Source organism: Odontesthes bonariensis, chromosome 19 (assembly GCF_027942865.1).
Source record: "Odontesthes bonariensis isolate fOdoBon6 chromosome 19, fOdoBon6.hap1, whole genome shotgun sequence".
Lineage (NCBI taxonomy): Eukaryota > Metazoa > Chordata > Actinopteri > Atheriniformes > Atherinopsidae > Odontesthes > Odontesthes bonariensis.
In genome coordinates, this window is record NC_134524.1 from 5,365,620 (window position 1) to 5,380,187 (window position 14,568).

At 41.0% G+C, this 14,568-nt stretch overlaps 1 protein-coding gene across 1 annotated transcript; it reads right to left on the reverse strand.

Moving 5' to 3' along the window:
- Positions 1 to 1,125: 1,125 nt before the first annotated feature.
- On the reverse strand, positions 1,126 to 11,974 carry LOC142369437 (low affinity immunoglobulin gamma Fc region receptor II-like). Its single transcript, XM_075451799.1, has 5 exons — positions 11,887 to 11,974; positions 10,408 to 10,671; positions 9,078 to 9,338; positions 7,562 to 7,678; positions 1,126 to 1,846 (listed from the first exon to the last, which is right to left on the reverse strand). Exons 1-5 carry the CDS (start codon positions 11,915 to 11,917, stop codon positions 1,794 to 1,796), a joined length of 726 nt encoding a protein of 241 aa, XP_075307914.1. The 5' UTR covers positions 11,918 to 11,974; the 3' UTR covers positions 1,126 to 1,793.
- Positions 11,975 to 14,568: the final 2,594 nt, after the last annotated feature.

Consider the following 14,568-nt stretch of genomic DNA (forward strand, 5'->3'; position numbering starts at 1 on the left):
GTATGCAGTATGCAGTATGTAGTATGTGGTATGTGGTATGCAGTATGTAGTATGCAGTGTGTAGTATGCAGTATGCAGTATGCAGTATGCAGTATGTAGTATGTAGTATGCAGTATATAGTATGCAGTATGTCGTATGCAGTATGTAGTATGCAGTATGCTGTACGTAGTATGCAGTATGTAGTATGTAGTATGCAGTATGTCGTATGCAGTATGTAGTATGCAGTATGCTGTACGTAGTATGCAGTATGTAGTATGTAGTATGTAGTATGCAGTATGCAGTATGCAGTATGCAGTATGTTGTACGTAGTACGTAGTATGCATTATGTAGTATGCAGTATGTAGTATGCAGAATTCAGAATGTAGTATGTAGTATAGTATGCAGTATGCAATATGTCGTATGCAGTATGTAGTATGCAGTTTGCAGTATGCAGTATGTAGTATGCAGAATGTAGTATGCAGTACGTAGTATGTAGTATGCAGTATGTAGTATGTATTACGCAGTATGTAGTATGTAGTATGTAGTATGCAGTATGCATTATGTAGTATGCAGTTTGCAGTATATAGTATGCAGTATGCAGTATGTAGTATGTAGTATGCAGTTTGCAGTATGTAGTACGCAGTATGTAGTATGCAGTACGCAGTATCTAGTATGCAGTATGTAGTATGCAGTATGCAGTATCTAGTATGCAGTATGTAGTACGCAGTATGTAGTATGCAGTACGCAGTATCTAGTATGCAGTATGTAGTATGCAGTATGCATTATGTAGTATGCAGTATGTAGTATGCAGTATGCAGTATGTAGTATGCAGTATCTAGTATGCAGTATGCAGTATGTAGTATGCAGTATGCAGTATTCAGTATCTAGTATGCAGTATGTAGTATGCAGTTTGCAGTATGTAGTACGCAGTATGTAGTATGCAGTACGCAGTATCTAGTATGCAGTATGTAGTATGCAGTATGCATTATGTAGTATGCATTATTTAGTATGCAGTATGCAGTATGTAGTATGCAGTATCTAGTATGCAGTATGCAGTATATATGTATCAAATCAAATCAAATCAAATTTATTTATATAGCACATTTCATGTACCAACATTTCAAAGTGCTTTACATAAAATAAAAGCATTGCAGCAGGGAGTGCAAGAAGCATTAAAAATAGCTGCTGTGATGTGTTCAGATCTCTTAGTCCGGGTTAAAACTCCAGCAGCAGCGTTCTGGATGAGCTGCAGATGTTTAATGCTCTTTTTGGGAAGTCCAGTTCAAAGAGCGTTACAGTAATGGAGTCTGCTGGAGATGAATGCATGGATGAGTTTCTCCTGGTCTGTTTGGGAGAGGAAACCTTTAATTCTGTTGATGTTTCTGAGGTGGTAAAAAGCTGCCTTGGTGACAGCTTTGATGTGGCTGCTGAAAGTCAGATCTGAGTCTATCAACACTCCGAGATTACCAACTCGGTCAGTGATTGTAAGGGTCCGAGTCTCAAGATATTTACCAACGGTGACCCTCTTCTCTTTGCTACCAAACAGAAAGATCTCAGTTTGGTCTTCATTTAATTGTAGAAAAGGCAGAGGCAGCTTTCTCCCCCTGAGGGGTGGAAATGTGTTTCCTGCCTGCATCTGCCGCTGAGCCTTCACAACCAGAGCAGGAAGAACCCCATAAAGCTGGAGGATACAACTGGAAAAAGCACTGAGACGTTCTAAAGGTAAGAAAAGGCTGAATGAGAGGGAAATGATGCAGCTTTAATCCCACTGATGTGCCGCTGCTCTTCTGCTGCCGACCTGCTGGAGAAGCGTCTCATCGCTGAGGGGTCAGACGCTTTGAAGCTCTCCTTCTGTCTTCAGCTCGAGCTGCAGGGAAAGAGAAGTAAAGAAGCCAGAACACATGGCTGTAAGGTGATGTCAGAGCGAGACGTGTGTCAGAACTTAACCAAGGATTCACCACAGAACTCAGTGCAGTGCTGATAAGTGTTTGATCTGAGCCTGGTTCAGTTCTCCCTGCAGACTGAAGTGTGAACACGGAAAGAGAGGAACATTTATCTGCAGATATGTCAGTAAAAGAAACATTTATCTGCAGATATCTCAGTAAAAGGAACATTTATCTGCAGATATCTCAGTAAAAGGAACATTTATCTGCAGATATGTCAGTAAAAGAAACATTTATCTGCAGATATCTCAGTAAAAGGAACATTTATCTGCAGATATCTCAGTAAAAGGAACTTTTATCTGCAGATATCTCAGTAAAAGGAACATTTATCTACAGATATCTCAGTAAAAGGAACATTTATCTACAGAAATGTCAGTAAAAGGAACATTTATCTGCAGATATCTCAGTAAAAGAAACATTTATCTGCAGATATCTCAGTAAAAGGAACATTTATCTGCAGATATCTCAGTAAAAGGAACTTTTATCCGCAGATATCTCAGTAAAAGGAACATTTATCCGCAGATATCTCAGTAAAAGGAACATTTATCTGCAGATATCTCAGTAAAAGGAACTTTTATCTGCAGATATCTCAGTAAAAGGAACATTTATCTACAGATATGTCAGTAAAAGGAACTTTTATCCGCAGATATCTCAGTAAAAGGAACATTTATCTACAGATATGTCAGTAAAAGTAACATTTATCTGCAGATATCTCAGTAAAAGAAACATTTATCTGCAGAAATGTCAGTAAAAGGAACATTTATCTGCAGATATCTCAGTAAAAGGAACTTTTATCTGCAGATATCTCAGTGAAAGGAACATTTATCTGCAGATATCTCAGTAAAAGGAACATTTATCTGCAGATATCTCAGTAAAAGAAACATTTATCTGCAGATATCTCAGTAAAAGGAACATTTATCTGCAGATATCTCAGTAAAAGAAACATTTATCTGCAGATATCTCAGTAAAAGTAACTTTTATCTGCAGATATCTCAGTAAAAGGAACATTTATCTGCAGATATCTCAGTGAAAGGAACATTTATCTGCAGATATCTCAGTAAAAGGAACTTTTATCCGCAGATATCTCAGTAAAAGGAACATTTATCTGCAGATATCTCAGTAAAAGGAACTTTTATCTGCAGATATCTCAGTAAAAGGTACATTTATCTGCAGATATGTCAGTAAAAGGAACATTCATCCGCAGATATGTCAGTAAAAGGAACATTTATCTGCAGATATGTCAGTAAAAGGAACATTTATCTGCAGATATCTCAGTAAAAGGAACATTTATCTACAGATATGTCAGTAAAAGGAACATTTATCTGCAGATATCTCAGTAAAAGGAACTTTTATCCGCAGATATCTCAGTAAAAGAAACATTTATCTGCAGAAATGTCAGTAAAAGGAACATTTATCTGCAGATATCTCAGTAAAAGAAACATTTATCTGCAGATATCTCAGTAAAAGGAACATTTATCTGCAGATATCTCAGTAAAAGGAACTTTTATCCGCAGATATCTCAGTAAAAGAAACATTTATCTGCAGATATCTCAGTAAAAGGAACTTTTATCTGCAGATATCTCAGTAAAAGGTACATTTATCTGCAGATATCTCAGTAAAAGGAACATTTATCTGCAGATATGTCAGTAAAAGGAACTTTTATCCGCAGATATCTCAGTAAAAGGAACATTTATCTGCAGATATCTCAGTAAAAGGAACTTTTATCTGCAGATATCTCAGTAAAAGGTACATTTATCTGCAGATATCTCAGTAAAAGGAACATTTATCTACAGATATGTCAGTAAAAGGAACTTTTATCCGCAGATATCTCAGTAAAAGGAACATTTATCTACAGATATGTCAGTAAAAGTAACATTTATCTGCAGATATCTCAGTAAAAGAAACATTTATCTGCAGAAATGTCAGTAAAAGGAACATTTATCTGCAGATATCTCAGTAAAAGGAACATTTATCTGCAGATATCTCAGTAAAAGGAACTTTTATCTGCAGATATCTCCGTAAAAGGAACATTTATCTGCAGATATCTCAGTAAAAGGAACTTTTATCCGCAGATATCTCAGTAAAAGGAACTTTTATCCGCAGATATCTCAGTAAAAGGAACATTTATCTGCAGATATGTCTGTAAAAGGAACTTTTATCTGCAGATATCTCAGTAAAAGGAACTTTTATCTGCAGATATCTCAGTAAAAGGAACTTTTATCCGCAGATATCTCAGTAAAAGGAACTTTTATCCGCAGATATCTCAGTAAAAGGAACTTTTATCCGCAGATATCTCAGTAAAAGGAACTTTTATCCGCAGATATCTCAGTAAAAGGAACTTTTATCTGCAGATATCTCAGTAAAAGGAACATTCATCTACAGATATGTCAGTAAAAGGAACATTTATCTGCAGATATCTCAGTAAAAGGAACATTTATCTGCAGATATCTCAGTAAAAGGAACTTTTATCTGCAGATATCTCAGTAAAAGGAACATTTATCTACAGATATCTCAGTAAAAGGAACATTTATCTGCAGATATCTCAGTAAAAGGAACATTTATCTGCAGATATCTCAGTAAAAGGAACTTTTATCTGCAGATATCTCAGTAAAAGGAACATTTATCTACAGATATCTCAGTAAAAGGAACATTTATCTGCAGATATCTCAGTAAAAGGAACATTTATCTACAGATATCTCAGTAAAAGGAACTTTTATCTGCAGATATCTCAGTAAAAGGAACATTTATCTGCAGAAATGTCAGTAAAAGGAACATTTATCTGCAGATATCTCAGTAAAAGAAACATTTATCTGCAGATATCTCAGTAAAAGGAACATTTATCTGCAGATATCTCAGTAAAAGGAACTTTTATCCGCAGATATCTCAGTAAAAGGAACATTTATCTGCAGATATCTCAGTAAAAGGAACTTTTATCTGCAGATATCTCAGTAAAAGGTACATTTATCTGCAGATATCTCAGTAAAAGGAACATTTATCTACAGATATCTCAGTAAAAGGAACATTTATCTGCAGATATGTCAGTAAAAGGAACTTTTATCCGCAGATATCTCAGTAAAAGAAACATTTATCTGCAGAAATGTCAGTAAAAGGAACATTTATCTGCAGATATCTCAGTAAAAGGAACTTTTATCTGCAGATATCTCAGTAAAAGGAACATTTATCTGCAGATATCTCAGTAAAAGGAACATTTATCTGCAGATATCTCAGTAAAAGACACACTTATCTGCAGATATCTCAGTAAAAGGTACATTTATCTGCAGATATCTCAGTAAAAGGAACATTTATCTACAGATATCTCAGTAAAAGGAACATTTATCTGCAGATATCTCAGTAAAAGGAACATTTATCTACAGATATCTCAGTAAAAGGAACTTTTATCTGCAGATATCTCAGTAAAAGGTACATTTATCTGCAGATATCTCAGTAAAAGGAACATTTATCTACAGATATCTCAGTAAAAGGAACATTTATCTGCAGATATGTCAGTAAAAGGAACTTTTATCCGCAGATATCTCAGTAAAAGAAACATTTATCTGCAGAAATGTCAGTAAAAGGAACATTTATCTGCAGATATCTCAGTAAAAGGAACTTTTATCTGCAGATATCTCAGTAAAAGGAACATTTATCTGCAGATATCTCAGTAAAAGACACACTTATCTGCAGATATCTCAGTAAAAGGTACATTTATCTGCAGATATCTCAGTAAAAGGAACATTTATCTACAGATATCTCAGTAAAAGGAACATTTATCTGCAGATATCTCAGTAAAAGGAACATTTATCTGCAGATATCTCAGTAAAAGGAACATTTATCTACAGATATCTCAGTAAAAGGAACATTTATCTGCAGATATGTCAGTAAAAGGAACTTTTATCCGCAGAAATCTCAGTAAAAGAAACATTTATCTGCAGAAATGTCAGTAAAAGGAACATTTATCTGCAGATATCTCAGTAAAAGGAACTTTTATCTGCAGATATCTCAGTAAAAGGTACATTTATCTGCAGATATCTCAGTAAAAGGAACATTTATCTACAGATATCTCAGTAAAAGGAACATTTATCTGCAGATATGTCAGTAAAAGGAACTTTTATCCGCAGAAATCTCAGTAAAAGAAACATTTATCTGCAGAAATGTCAGTAAAAGGAACATTTATCTGCAGATATCTCAGTAAAAGGAACTTTTATCTGCAGATATCTCAGTAAAAGGTACATTTATCTGCAGATATCTCAGTAAAAGGAACTTTTATCCGCAGATATCTCAGTAAAAGAAACATTTATCTGCAGAAATGTCAGTAAAAGGAACATTTATCTGCAGATATCTCAGTAAAAGGAACTTTTATCTGCAGATATCTCAGTAAAAGGTACATTTATCTGCAGATATCTCAGTAAAAGGAACATTTATCTACAGATATCTCAGTAAAAGGAACATTTATCTGCAGATATGTCAGTAAAAGGAACTTTTATCTGCAGATATCTCAGTAAAAGGAACATTTATCTGCAGAAATGTCAGTAAAAGGAACATTTATCTGCAGATATCTCAGTAAAAGGAACTTTTATCCGCAGATATCTCAGTAAAAGAAACATTTATCTGCAGAAATGTCAGTAAAAGGAACATTTATCTGCAGATATCTCAGTAAAAGGAACTTTTATCTGCAGATATCTCAGTAAAAGGTACATTTATCTGCAGATATCTCAGTAAAAGGAACATTTATCTACAGATATCTCAGTAAAAGGAACATTTATCTGCAGATATGTCAGTAAAAGGAACTTTTATCTGCAGATATCTCAGTAAAAGGAACATTCATCTGCAGATATCTCAGTAAAAGTAACATTTATCTGCAGATATCTCAGTAAAAGTAACATTTATCTGCAGATATCTCAGTAAAAGGAACATTCATCTGCAGATATCTCAGTAAAAGGAACATTTATCTGCAGATATCTCAGTAAAAGGAACATTTATCTGCAGATATCTCAGTAAAAGGACCTTCTTTCTGTTCTGTCCTGACTTTTTGTCCCACGTTTGGTCGCTTCCTGTTTTGCCTACCAGTGTTGCCGTTGCCATGGCAGCAGTCTGTGTTTCGGCTGACTTCTCCTAAAAAGAGCTCGGCCCTCGCAGTCGATGCCGCCTGACTTTCATGCCCAGACCCGCTTGTTTTGCCTGAACATGAGAATAAGTTTGGTCTCTTGGACACAGGCTGAAACGGCTGCTCGGTTTTCACAGGTCGAAGGTGAAGTGGAAACATAACTGCCTCCATCTCTGCAGCCACAACCAGGCGCCGTACCACAGAGCGACAACAGGTGGTCTGCTGACTCCAGTCGTGTTTTACGTTGAGCAGCAGAGGTTGGTCTCCATGGAAACCACTGTGCGGTGGTCACACGGCATTGTTAAAGATGTATAAATACCCTGATGTGGTTTTGTGCAGTTTTAGTTCTTCTCTATAATCAGACAGAGTAAACTGGAATGACTGAACGGCCCAAAACTCCAGTTAATGGCTGAATTTGGACTTATTTCTAAAATTAAACCAAAAGTAGAGTCACATTTTTTCACAATATCACCCACAATATCATCTCTGACGTCTTTATCAGAAGGACCAAAGAGAAACAAAAGGACGGCCTTACCTCGAGCCCAACGTCTGTATACGCAGATACCCAGAAGGAATAAAACATTGTAGAAGATTAACAGCAGGATGGAGAGCAGCAGTCTGGTCTGAGGAGGGTTGGGAGGCGCGTCTTTCACTGAAAAAAGGAAACACCAGTGTTAATGTGTCACCACCCACCTGGTTTTCAGAGCTCAGAGCTTGTCCTTACATGGCATGCAATGACACACATGTGGTTAACAGAAGAGAATGAAAAGTATGTCATGTTGTATTTCGGGGTTTTGGTTACAGGCCGTGCTGTTGACTTGTCGGTACCTGGTGTGAGACGCTTGGATAAGACAGATTTAACCCTGCATGGGTACAGAAACCTCTGCTTCTGATGTAACTCGCTGCTGTGGATCAGGTCTCCATGGTTGACTGGAACTCTATTGATTCCTACGTTGTCTTCATTGGCTTTTGTCTTTTTCACAGACAGAGAAATTGGAGGTCTGATTCCTGTTTTAACTCTAAATCACTTTGGGTGGATCTAACATGTAGGAGCTATTTGTTATTTTGTAATATTTGCCTCACTTATTATTTAGTTATCTTTTGGGGGTTTAGTTTGAGGAATATATCTTTATTGGTTGTTTGAGTTAATTTGGGTATTTAATTATGCTTTTATTTTGAAAGCACTGGTTAGCTGGGGGCACTGGGAGAGTTTCTAGATGGGCAGGCAGTCACAGGTGAGCAGGCACCTGGGAGGGCTAATGGTTTGTTACTGGGCAAGAGAGGCGGCAAAGGCCATTGTTCTTTGTTTGTGTGCTTGGTTTGGAGCATTGGAGCAATTTTCTGCCTGGACAATGGACTCATTTTACCTGCGTAAATTCACTCCCTAGGTGTCTCAGTGATTTGATTTAGTTTATTATGGTTTTGACATTTTTTAGTTTTGATTATTGACACTAAGGACGAATAGCCATTACATAACATAAGCACCCTGAGACCCCTGTAACTCGCCCACCTCTGCAGGATAACAGGACACAATGAGTTTGAGTAAAAAGCTGATTAGAGATGCTGCTTGTACCCAAATTAAAAACCAATACCAAACCAGTAGTTTAGCATCCACAGACCCTGCATGTTGACCTCCAGGATCCTGTTTTAAAGCCCTCACCACTGGACTAAGGATCCTTCTCTCCCTCCCTTCTCACCTCTGCATCAGTTTGACTCTTTTGATCATAACCAGGCTGGCAGCTCAGGTGATGGTGGCAGGGAGCTCAGCGGGACGGCTCTCCAGTCCCTACATGCAACACCAGCTGATGCTCCTTCACATTCTCATCAGTAATGAGGCTGAAGCGTATTTCACAGCCATCAGACTGTTTCTGAAATCCTTCTTTTTAGGGAACAGATTCTGACTTTGTGTCCTAAAACTATCATCTAATTGTGCTGTTTTTACTTGTGAGCCAGCAGTGATTGCTGCCTCCATCATTGCTTCATCATCTCTTCTTCTACACTCGATAATGGTGCTAATCACACAGATGCTACACGTAGCAGAACAGGATCACCTTTCACAGCCAGCCAGCTCTGCGGGGACCGTCCTCTTGTGGGGTGTTCACACTCATAGAAGCCTTCATGAGACGGGGACACTTCTAAAAGACGCATCTTTCCACCGGGCTGCTCTCCGATGAATGTGTCGTTTCTGAAGAACTTAGCAGTGAAGTTTGATGAAGACGTGGGCTCGTATCTTCCCCTGCAGGAGCAGGTCAGTTCCACGTTCTTTCCCTCCGTCACAGGAAGTGAAGGACTCTCCAGGATCACAGTGTTGGCTGAAATTCAAACAGACAAAAAAAAAACAAAGTTATGTTTCCATCCAGGAGGACTTCAGTTGGACTTCTGGGCAGGAGCCGGTGATCCAGGAAAAGGACACATTAGAGCAGGGTGTGTTTTAATTAGGGCTGGGCAACGATTAAAATGTTTAATCTAATTAATCACATGATTTCCCTGATTAATCACGATTAATCGCATTTGTATGCAAAATCCAAAAATGAATCCAAAAGTAGTGTATAGCTTTTAGCATTTAGTTTTATTTTAAATGTGCTGCCATATGAATGAAAGTGCCATAACATTTGTTGTGCAAACACACTTTTAACATCAGCATCTTTCTGTAGTTTTTATGTAGAAGCCTCGCTCCACTGTCTGTTTCCTTGAATGACTTGCTGCTATCAGTTGTGTGTTTTGCCTTTAAGTGATATTTTAGACTGGAACTACTACGCTGAGAAGACAATTCAACTTGGCAGTGTTTACAGATGACTTTGGTTCTGTCGACTCTGCCGTCTGGAAGAACTTTAAAATGAAAATGGCCGAGTAAAAGTTCCGTACCCTTCTCCAGGTTTGGTGGATCTGCCGATTACTTTCTTTTCCGGTTCCGCAGCAGACAGCAACAGACTTTTACAAAACAAAAGCCTGTGAGCAACAGACTTTTACAAAATAAAAGCCTGTGAGCAACAGACTTTTACAATAATGAAATAAATAATAAAACCTGCGTTAATGCGCGATAAAATATTTATCGGCGTTAAATAATTAACAAGTTAGCGCGATAATAACGAGTTAACCCGCCCAGCCCTACTTTTAATGTCGGCCTCCATGTTTTATAACCTTAATCTTGTACTTTTTAATGAGTGAAACAGCCATTAAACAGCAAGTGAAGGCACCAGGAAACAGTGACTGAATGCAAAAACACCAATTCAAAGAAAGGTTACGGGGCTCCATCTCAGCTCTCTGACAGAAATATTCTACTTTTAAAGGTGTTCGGTGATCAGCTCACCTCATAATATTCTTCTCTGCAGTTCATTGTGTGACAAGAAGCAAGAAAAACCTGAAAGAACATTTACGTACTGGTCACAGTGATGTGGAGGGCATTGCTGCAGTGTCCCTGCTCAGACTGGCACCAGTAGAGTCCGGTATCTGACTTATAGACGCTGCGATTAATGCAGGAGGACCCATTCTGTCGCCCCCAGGCTTTACACGGAGCAAACGGCTCAGAGGTGTTTCTTATCACCGTCCAGCCGCTGAAGCTGCCCGGCGGGGCGCAGGTCAGATTGAAGGATTCATAGCGGAAGAACTGAGATCTGTCGGGCTGGATCGTCAGCGAAGCTGCTCCTAAAAGAGGAAATGAGAGACCAGGAGAAACCATGAGGCGGGCATCTGTGGTCGCTCAAAGACGGAAACATGCCCTTTACTTCAGTAACTTTTAGGCTGGTCTGATTCGTGTAAACCTGATGCTGCTGTGAGGCTGACATGCATTCTGTGTGACGTCTGCTTCCTTTTTAGATACATCCCATAATGCATTTGTAACAGTCAGAAGCACAGAACATAACATCTGCAGTGCGGGGGAAGAATTTAAACACCTGAACATCGCTGAACTGCTTCTGAGACCTTAAAGACATATGTGAGGCACGGTGGTGGGAATGTCATGGTATGGGATGGGTCAGCTGCCTCAGGAGCTGGACAGCTTGCTGTCATTGATTCAGCTGTGACTTCTGCATCATATCAGAGGGCTTTGGGTTGATAAGAGTACGGCTAAGGTGGAGCTAAACAGGAAGTGGACCATTCAACAGAATTTTAAAGTAAACGTGAGTAAAACCACAAAGACATGCCTCAAAGAGAAGTAAGTACCAGTCAGAAACACACTGCTCTCCACTAACTAATGTCGGTGTCATGTCTGAACGAGCACCGAAGCTAAAATTCTGACTAACATTCACATCATCACTTATAACCCGGCACAAGTCTGACCGACATCAGCAGACGTGGTCTGGTGCAGAATACGAGTGTTTTCTTCAGCGCTGTAGCCAAACGAACAGGAAGAAACCCTGAATGTTTGCCACAGTAACGTCTCTGGTCACAGACTCAGCAGATGATTCTGTCTTTTAGTGAAGGTGGGAAGCTAACTTTGTCTCCTCGAGCTGATAAATGCCAACAAGAATTCAATTAGATTTAAGTGAATTAGCTTCAACATGTAGAAAACGGCTGATCCTAACCTGACACCAGCATGTTTCACACAACCACAGCATGCTGACGCGCTGATATAAGTTCCTATAGCCATACAACATGTTTCTGTCGCTTGATTATCGCTTGATTTTCATCCGGTCTTACACGGATGACCAGCCAAGTCGCAAAACAACACATAAACCACAAATATACCACAAAATAAACCTCATATATGTTGATATTTGGCAAGCAGACATTGGTAGAATCAGTACTTAAAAAGGTCAAAATAACCCACTCTATCAGAGCAAAAATACAAGAGAAACAAGAGAAAAGTATTCAATCTGTTTGGGAATTAACTGAAAAAGCACAAAGACGTGTTTTTCTTACCAATGAATAGGCAGACGGACACAGGCTCCATGTTGTGTTGATGCTTTCTGTACCGACCTGAGTTTTAACCAGAGGTCTACCCACATCCTGGGCTGACACCGGAAGTAAGAGCTCAATACCACAGACACAGAACACACACAGCCAGGTGGTCTAAACGTCCAAAACTTAAAGTGAAAGCATGTAAATAAAACTAATGTAAATAAACAATAAAAATAATGTAAATAAGAGAAGTAACGTTTATTTATGAATCCCATTCATATAGTAGAGTTCATTCTGACCAAAGGGTTCTAAAAACCACAACATGTCCTGGTAGCCAGCGGTGAGAGGCTCAGGTTTTTGGTGCCATCTAAAAGCATGATACCAGGAACTGAGGGAGACCTTTTTTCTTTTCCTGGCTTCCGAATATGTTTGGCCTTATCTTCTCTCCCTGTAACATCTGTGTGTTGTTCATTTGTATGAACGTGTCTGGAAAGAGCGCTCGGCATAATCCAATAAATCCTGGTGAGATAGTTTAGTCTTACAAAGATCTTTCTGACCGGCTTGAACCAGGTTGATGTTTCTGCATTTAGCAGACGCTTTTATCCAAAGCAACTTACAAACGAGGGAATAACGATGCAGCTAGCATCAGAGCTAACAATAAGCTACATAGAAGGAAACCACTGGTCAGAGGTGACAGGGTAGAGATAGAGTCAGGTATAGAGGGAAGTACAGGGTAAGTGTCAGGTGTCAGATGCCAGGTACCAGGTTCCAGGTGTCAGCTGTCAGATTCCAGCTGTCAGATTCCAGGTGCCAGATGCCAGATTCCAGCTGTCAGATTCCAGGTTCCAGGTGCCAAATGCCAGGTGCCAGGTTCCAGATTCCAGGTGCCAGATGCCAGATACCAGCTGTCAGATTCCAGGTGTCAGGTGTCAGGTTCCAGATGTCAGGTGCCAGGTGCCAGATGCCAGGTTCCAGCTGCCAGGTGCCAGATACCAGGTTCCAGCTGTCAGATTCCAGGTGCCAGATGCCAGATTCCAGGTTCCAGCTGCCAGGTGCCAGATACCAGGTTCCAGCTGTCAGATTCCAGGTGCCAGCTGTCAGATTCCAGGTGCCAGATGCCAGATTCCAGGTTCCAGCTGCCAGGTTCCAGCTGCCAGATGCCAGGTTCCAGCTGCCAGGTGCCAGGTTCCAGGTGCCAGATGCCAGATTACAGCTGTCAGATTCCAGGTGCCAGGTGTCAGGTTCCAGCTGCCAGGTGCCAGATTCCAGGTTCCAGCTGCCAGGTGCCAGGTTCCAGCTGTGAGATTCCAGGTGCCAGGTGTCAGGTTCCAGATGTCAGGTGCCAGGTGCCAGATGCCAGGTTCCAGGTTCCAGCTGTCACATTCCAGGTGCCAGCTGTCAGATTCCAGGTGCCAGATGCCAGATTCCAGCTGTCAGTTTCCAGGTGCCAGGTTTTAGGTTCCAGCTGCCAGGTGCCAGATTCCAGGTTCCAGCTGCCAGGTGCCAGGTGCCAGGTTCCAGGTGCCGGATGCCAGATTCCAGCTGTCAGATTCCAGGTGCCAGGTGTCAGGTTCCAGATTTCAGATGCCAGGTGTCAGGTGTCAGATGCCAGGTTCCAGGTTCCAGGTTCCAGCTGCCAGGTGCCAGATACCAGGTTCCAGCTGTCAGATTCCAGGTGCCAGCTGCCAGATTCCAGCTGTCAGATTCCAGGTGCCAGGTGTCAGGTATCAGCTGCCAGGTGCCAGGTGTCAAATGCCAGGTGCCAGATGCCAGATACCAGCTGTCAGATTCCAGGTGTCAGGTGTCAGGTTCCAGATGTCAGGTGCCAGGTGCCAGATGCCAGGTTCCAGCTGCCAGGTGCCAGATACCAGGTTCCAGCTGTCAGATTCCAGGTGCCAGCTGTCAGATTCCAGGTGCCAGATGCCAGATTCCAGGTTCCAGCTGCCAGGTGCCAGATACCAGGTTCCAGCTGTCAGATTCCAGGTGCCAGCTGTCAGATTCCAGGTGCCAGATGCCAGATTCCAGGTTCCAGCTGCCAGGTTCCAGCTGTCAGGTGCCAGATGCCAGGTTCCAGCTGCCAGGTGCCAGGTTCCAGGTGCCAGATGCCAGATTACAGCTGTCAGATTCCAGGTGCCAGGTGTCAGGTTCCAGCTGCCAGGTGCCAGATTCCAGGTTCCAGCTGCCAGGTTCCAGCTGCCAGGTGCCAGGTTCCAGCTGTGAGATTCCAGGTGCCAGGTGTCAGGTTCCAGATGTCAGGTGCCAGGTGCCAGATGCCAGGTTCCAGGTTCCAGCTGTCACATTCCAGGTGCCAGCTGTCAGATTCCAGGTGCCAGATGCCAGATTCCAGCTGTCAGTTTCCAGGTGCCAGGTTTTAGGTTCCAGCTGCCAGGTGCCAGATTCCAGGTTCCAGCTGCCAGGTGCCAGGTGCCAGGTTCCAGGTTCCAGTGGCTTTTCTTTTTTTGTACTACATTAAATATTTCTGATGTCGTGCCAATAAAACATCAGAACAACGAGACTCTTCCTGGTATCATTGGTTGTATTCGGTGAATTCTTGCAAAACGCATTACGAGCACTAGAGGACGCCAGAGGAACACGATGCTTTCTTTCCAGGGTTAAGCTCACAGTTTCTGCTCATGAGACAATTTACTGGCAGGTTTCATGTGTTTATGTTATAATGTTGTGTTTTTAACTGTAAATGCCCAC

What these genes read in the sequence shown, in the direction of transcription:
- LOC142369437 (XM_075451799.1), bottom strand. Translation starts at nt 11,917, where the DNA reads ATGGAGCCTGTGTCCGTCTGCCTATTCATTG. An exon ending in GAGCTGGCTGGCTGTGAAAG is followed by an intron (nt 7,679 to 9,077) that starts GTGATCCTGTTC and finishes TCCTTTTTTCAG; the next exon opens with TGAAAGACGCGCCTCCCAAC. An exon ending in ATACAGACGTTGGGCTCGAG is followed by an intron (nt 1,847 to 7,561) that starts GTAAGGCCGTCC and finishes CTTTCCCTGCAG; the next exon opens with CTCGAGCTGAAGACAGAAGG.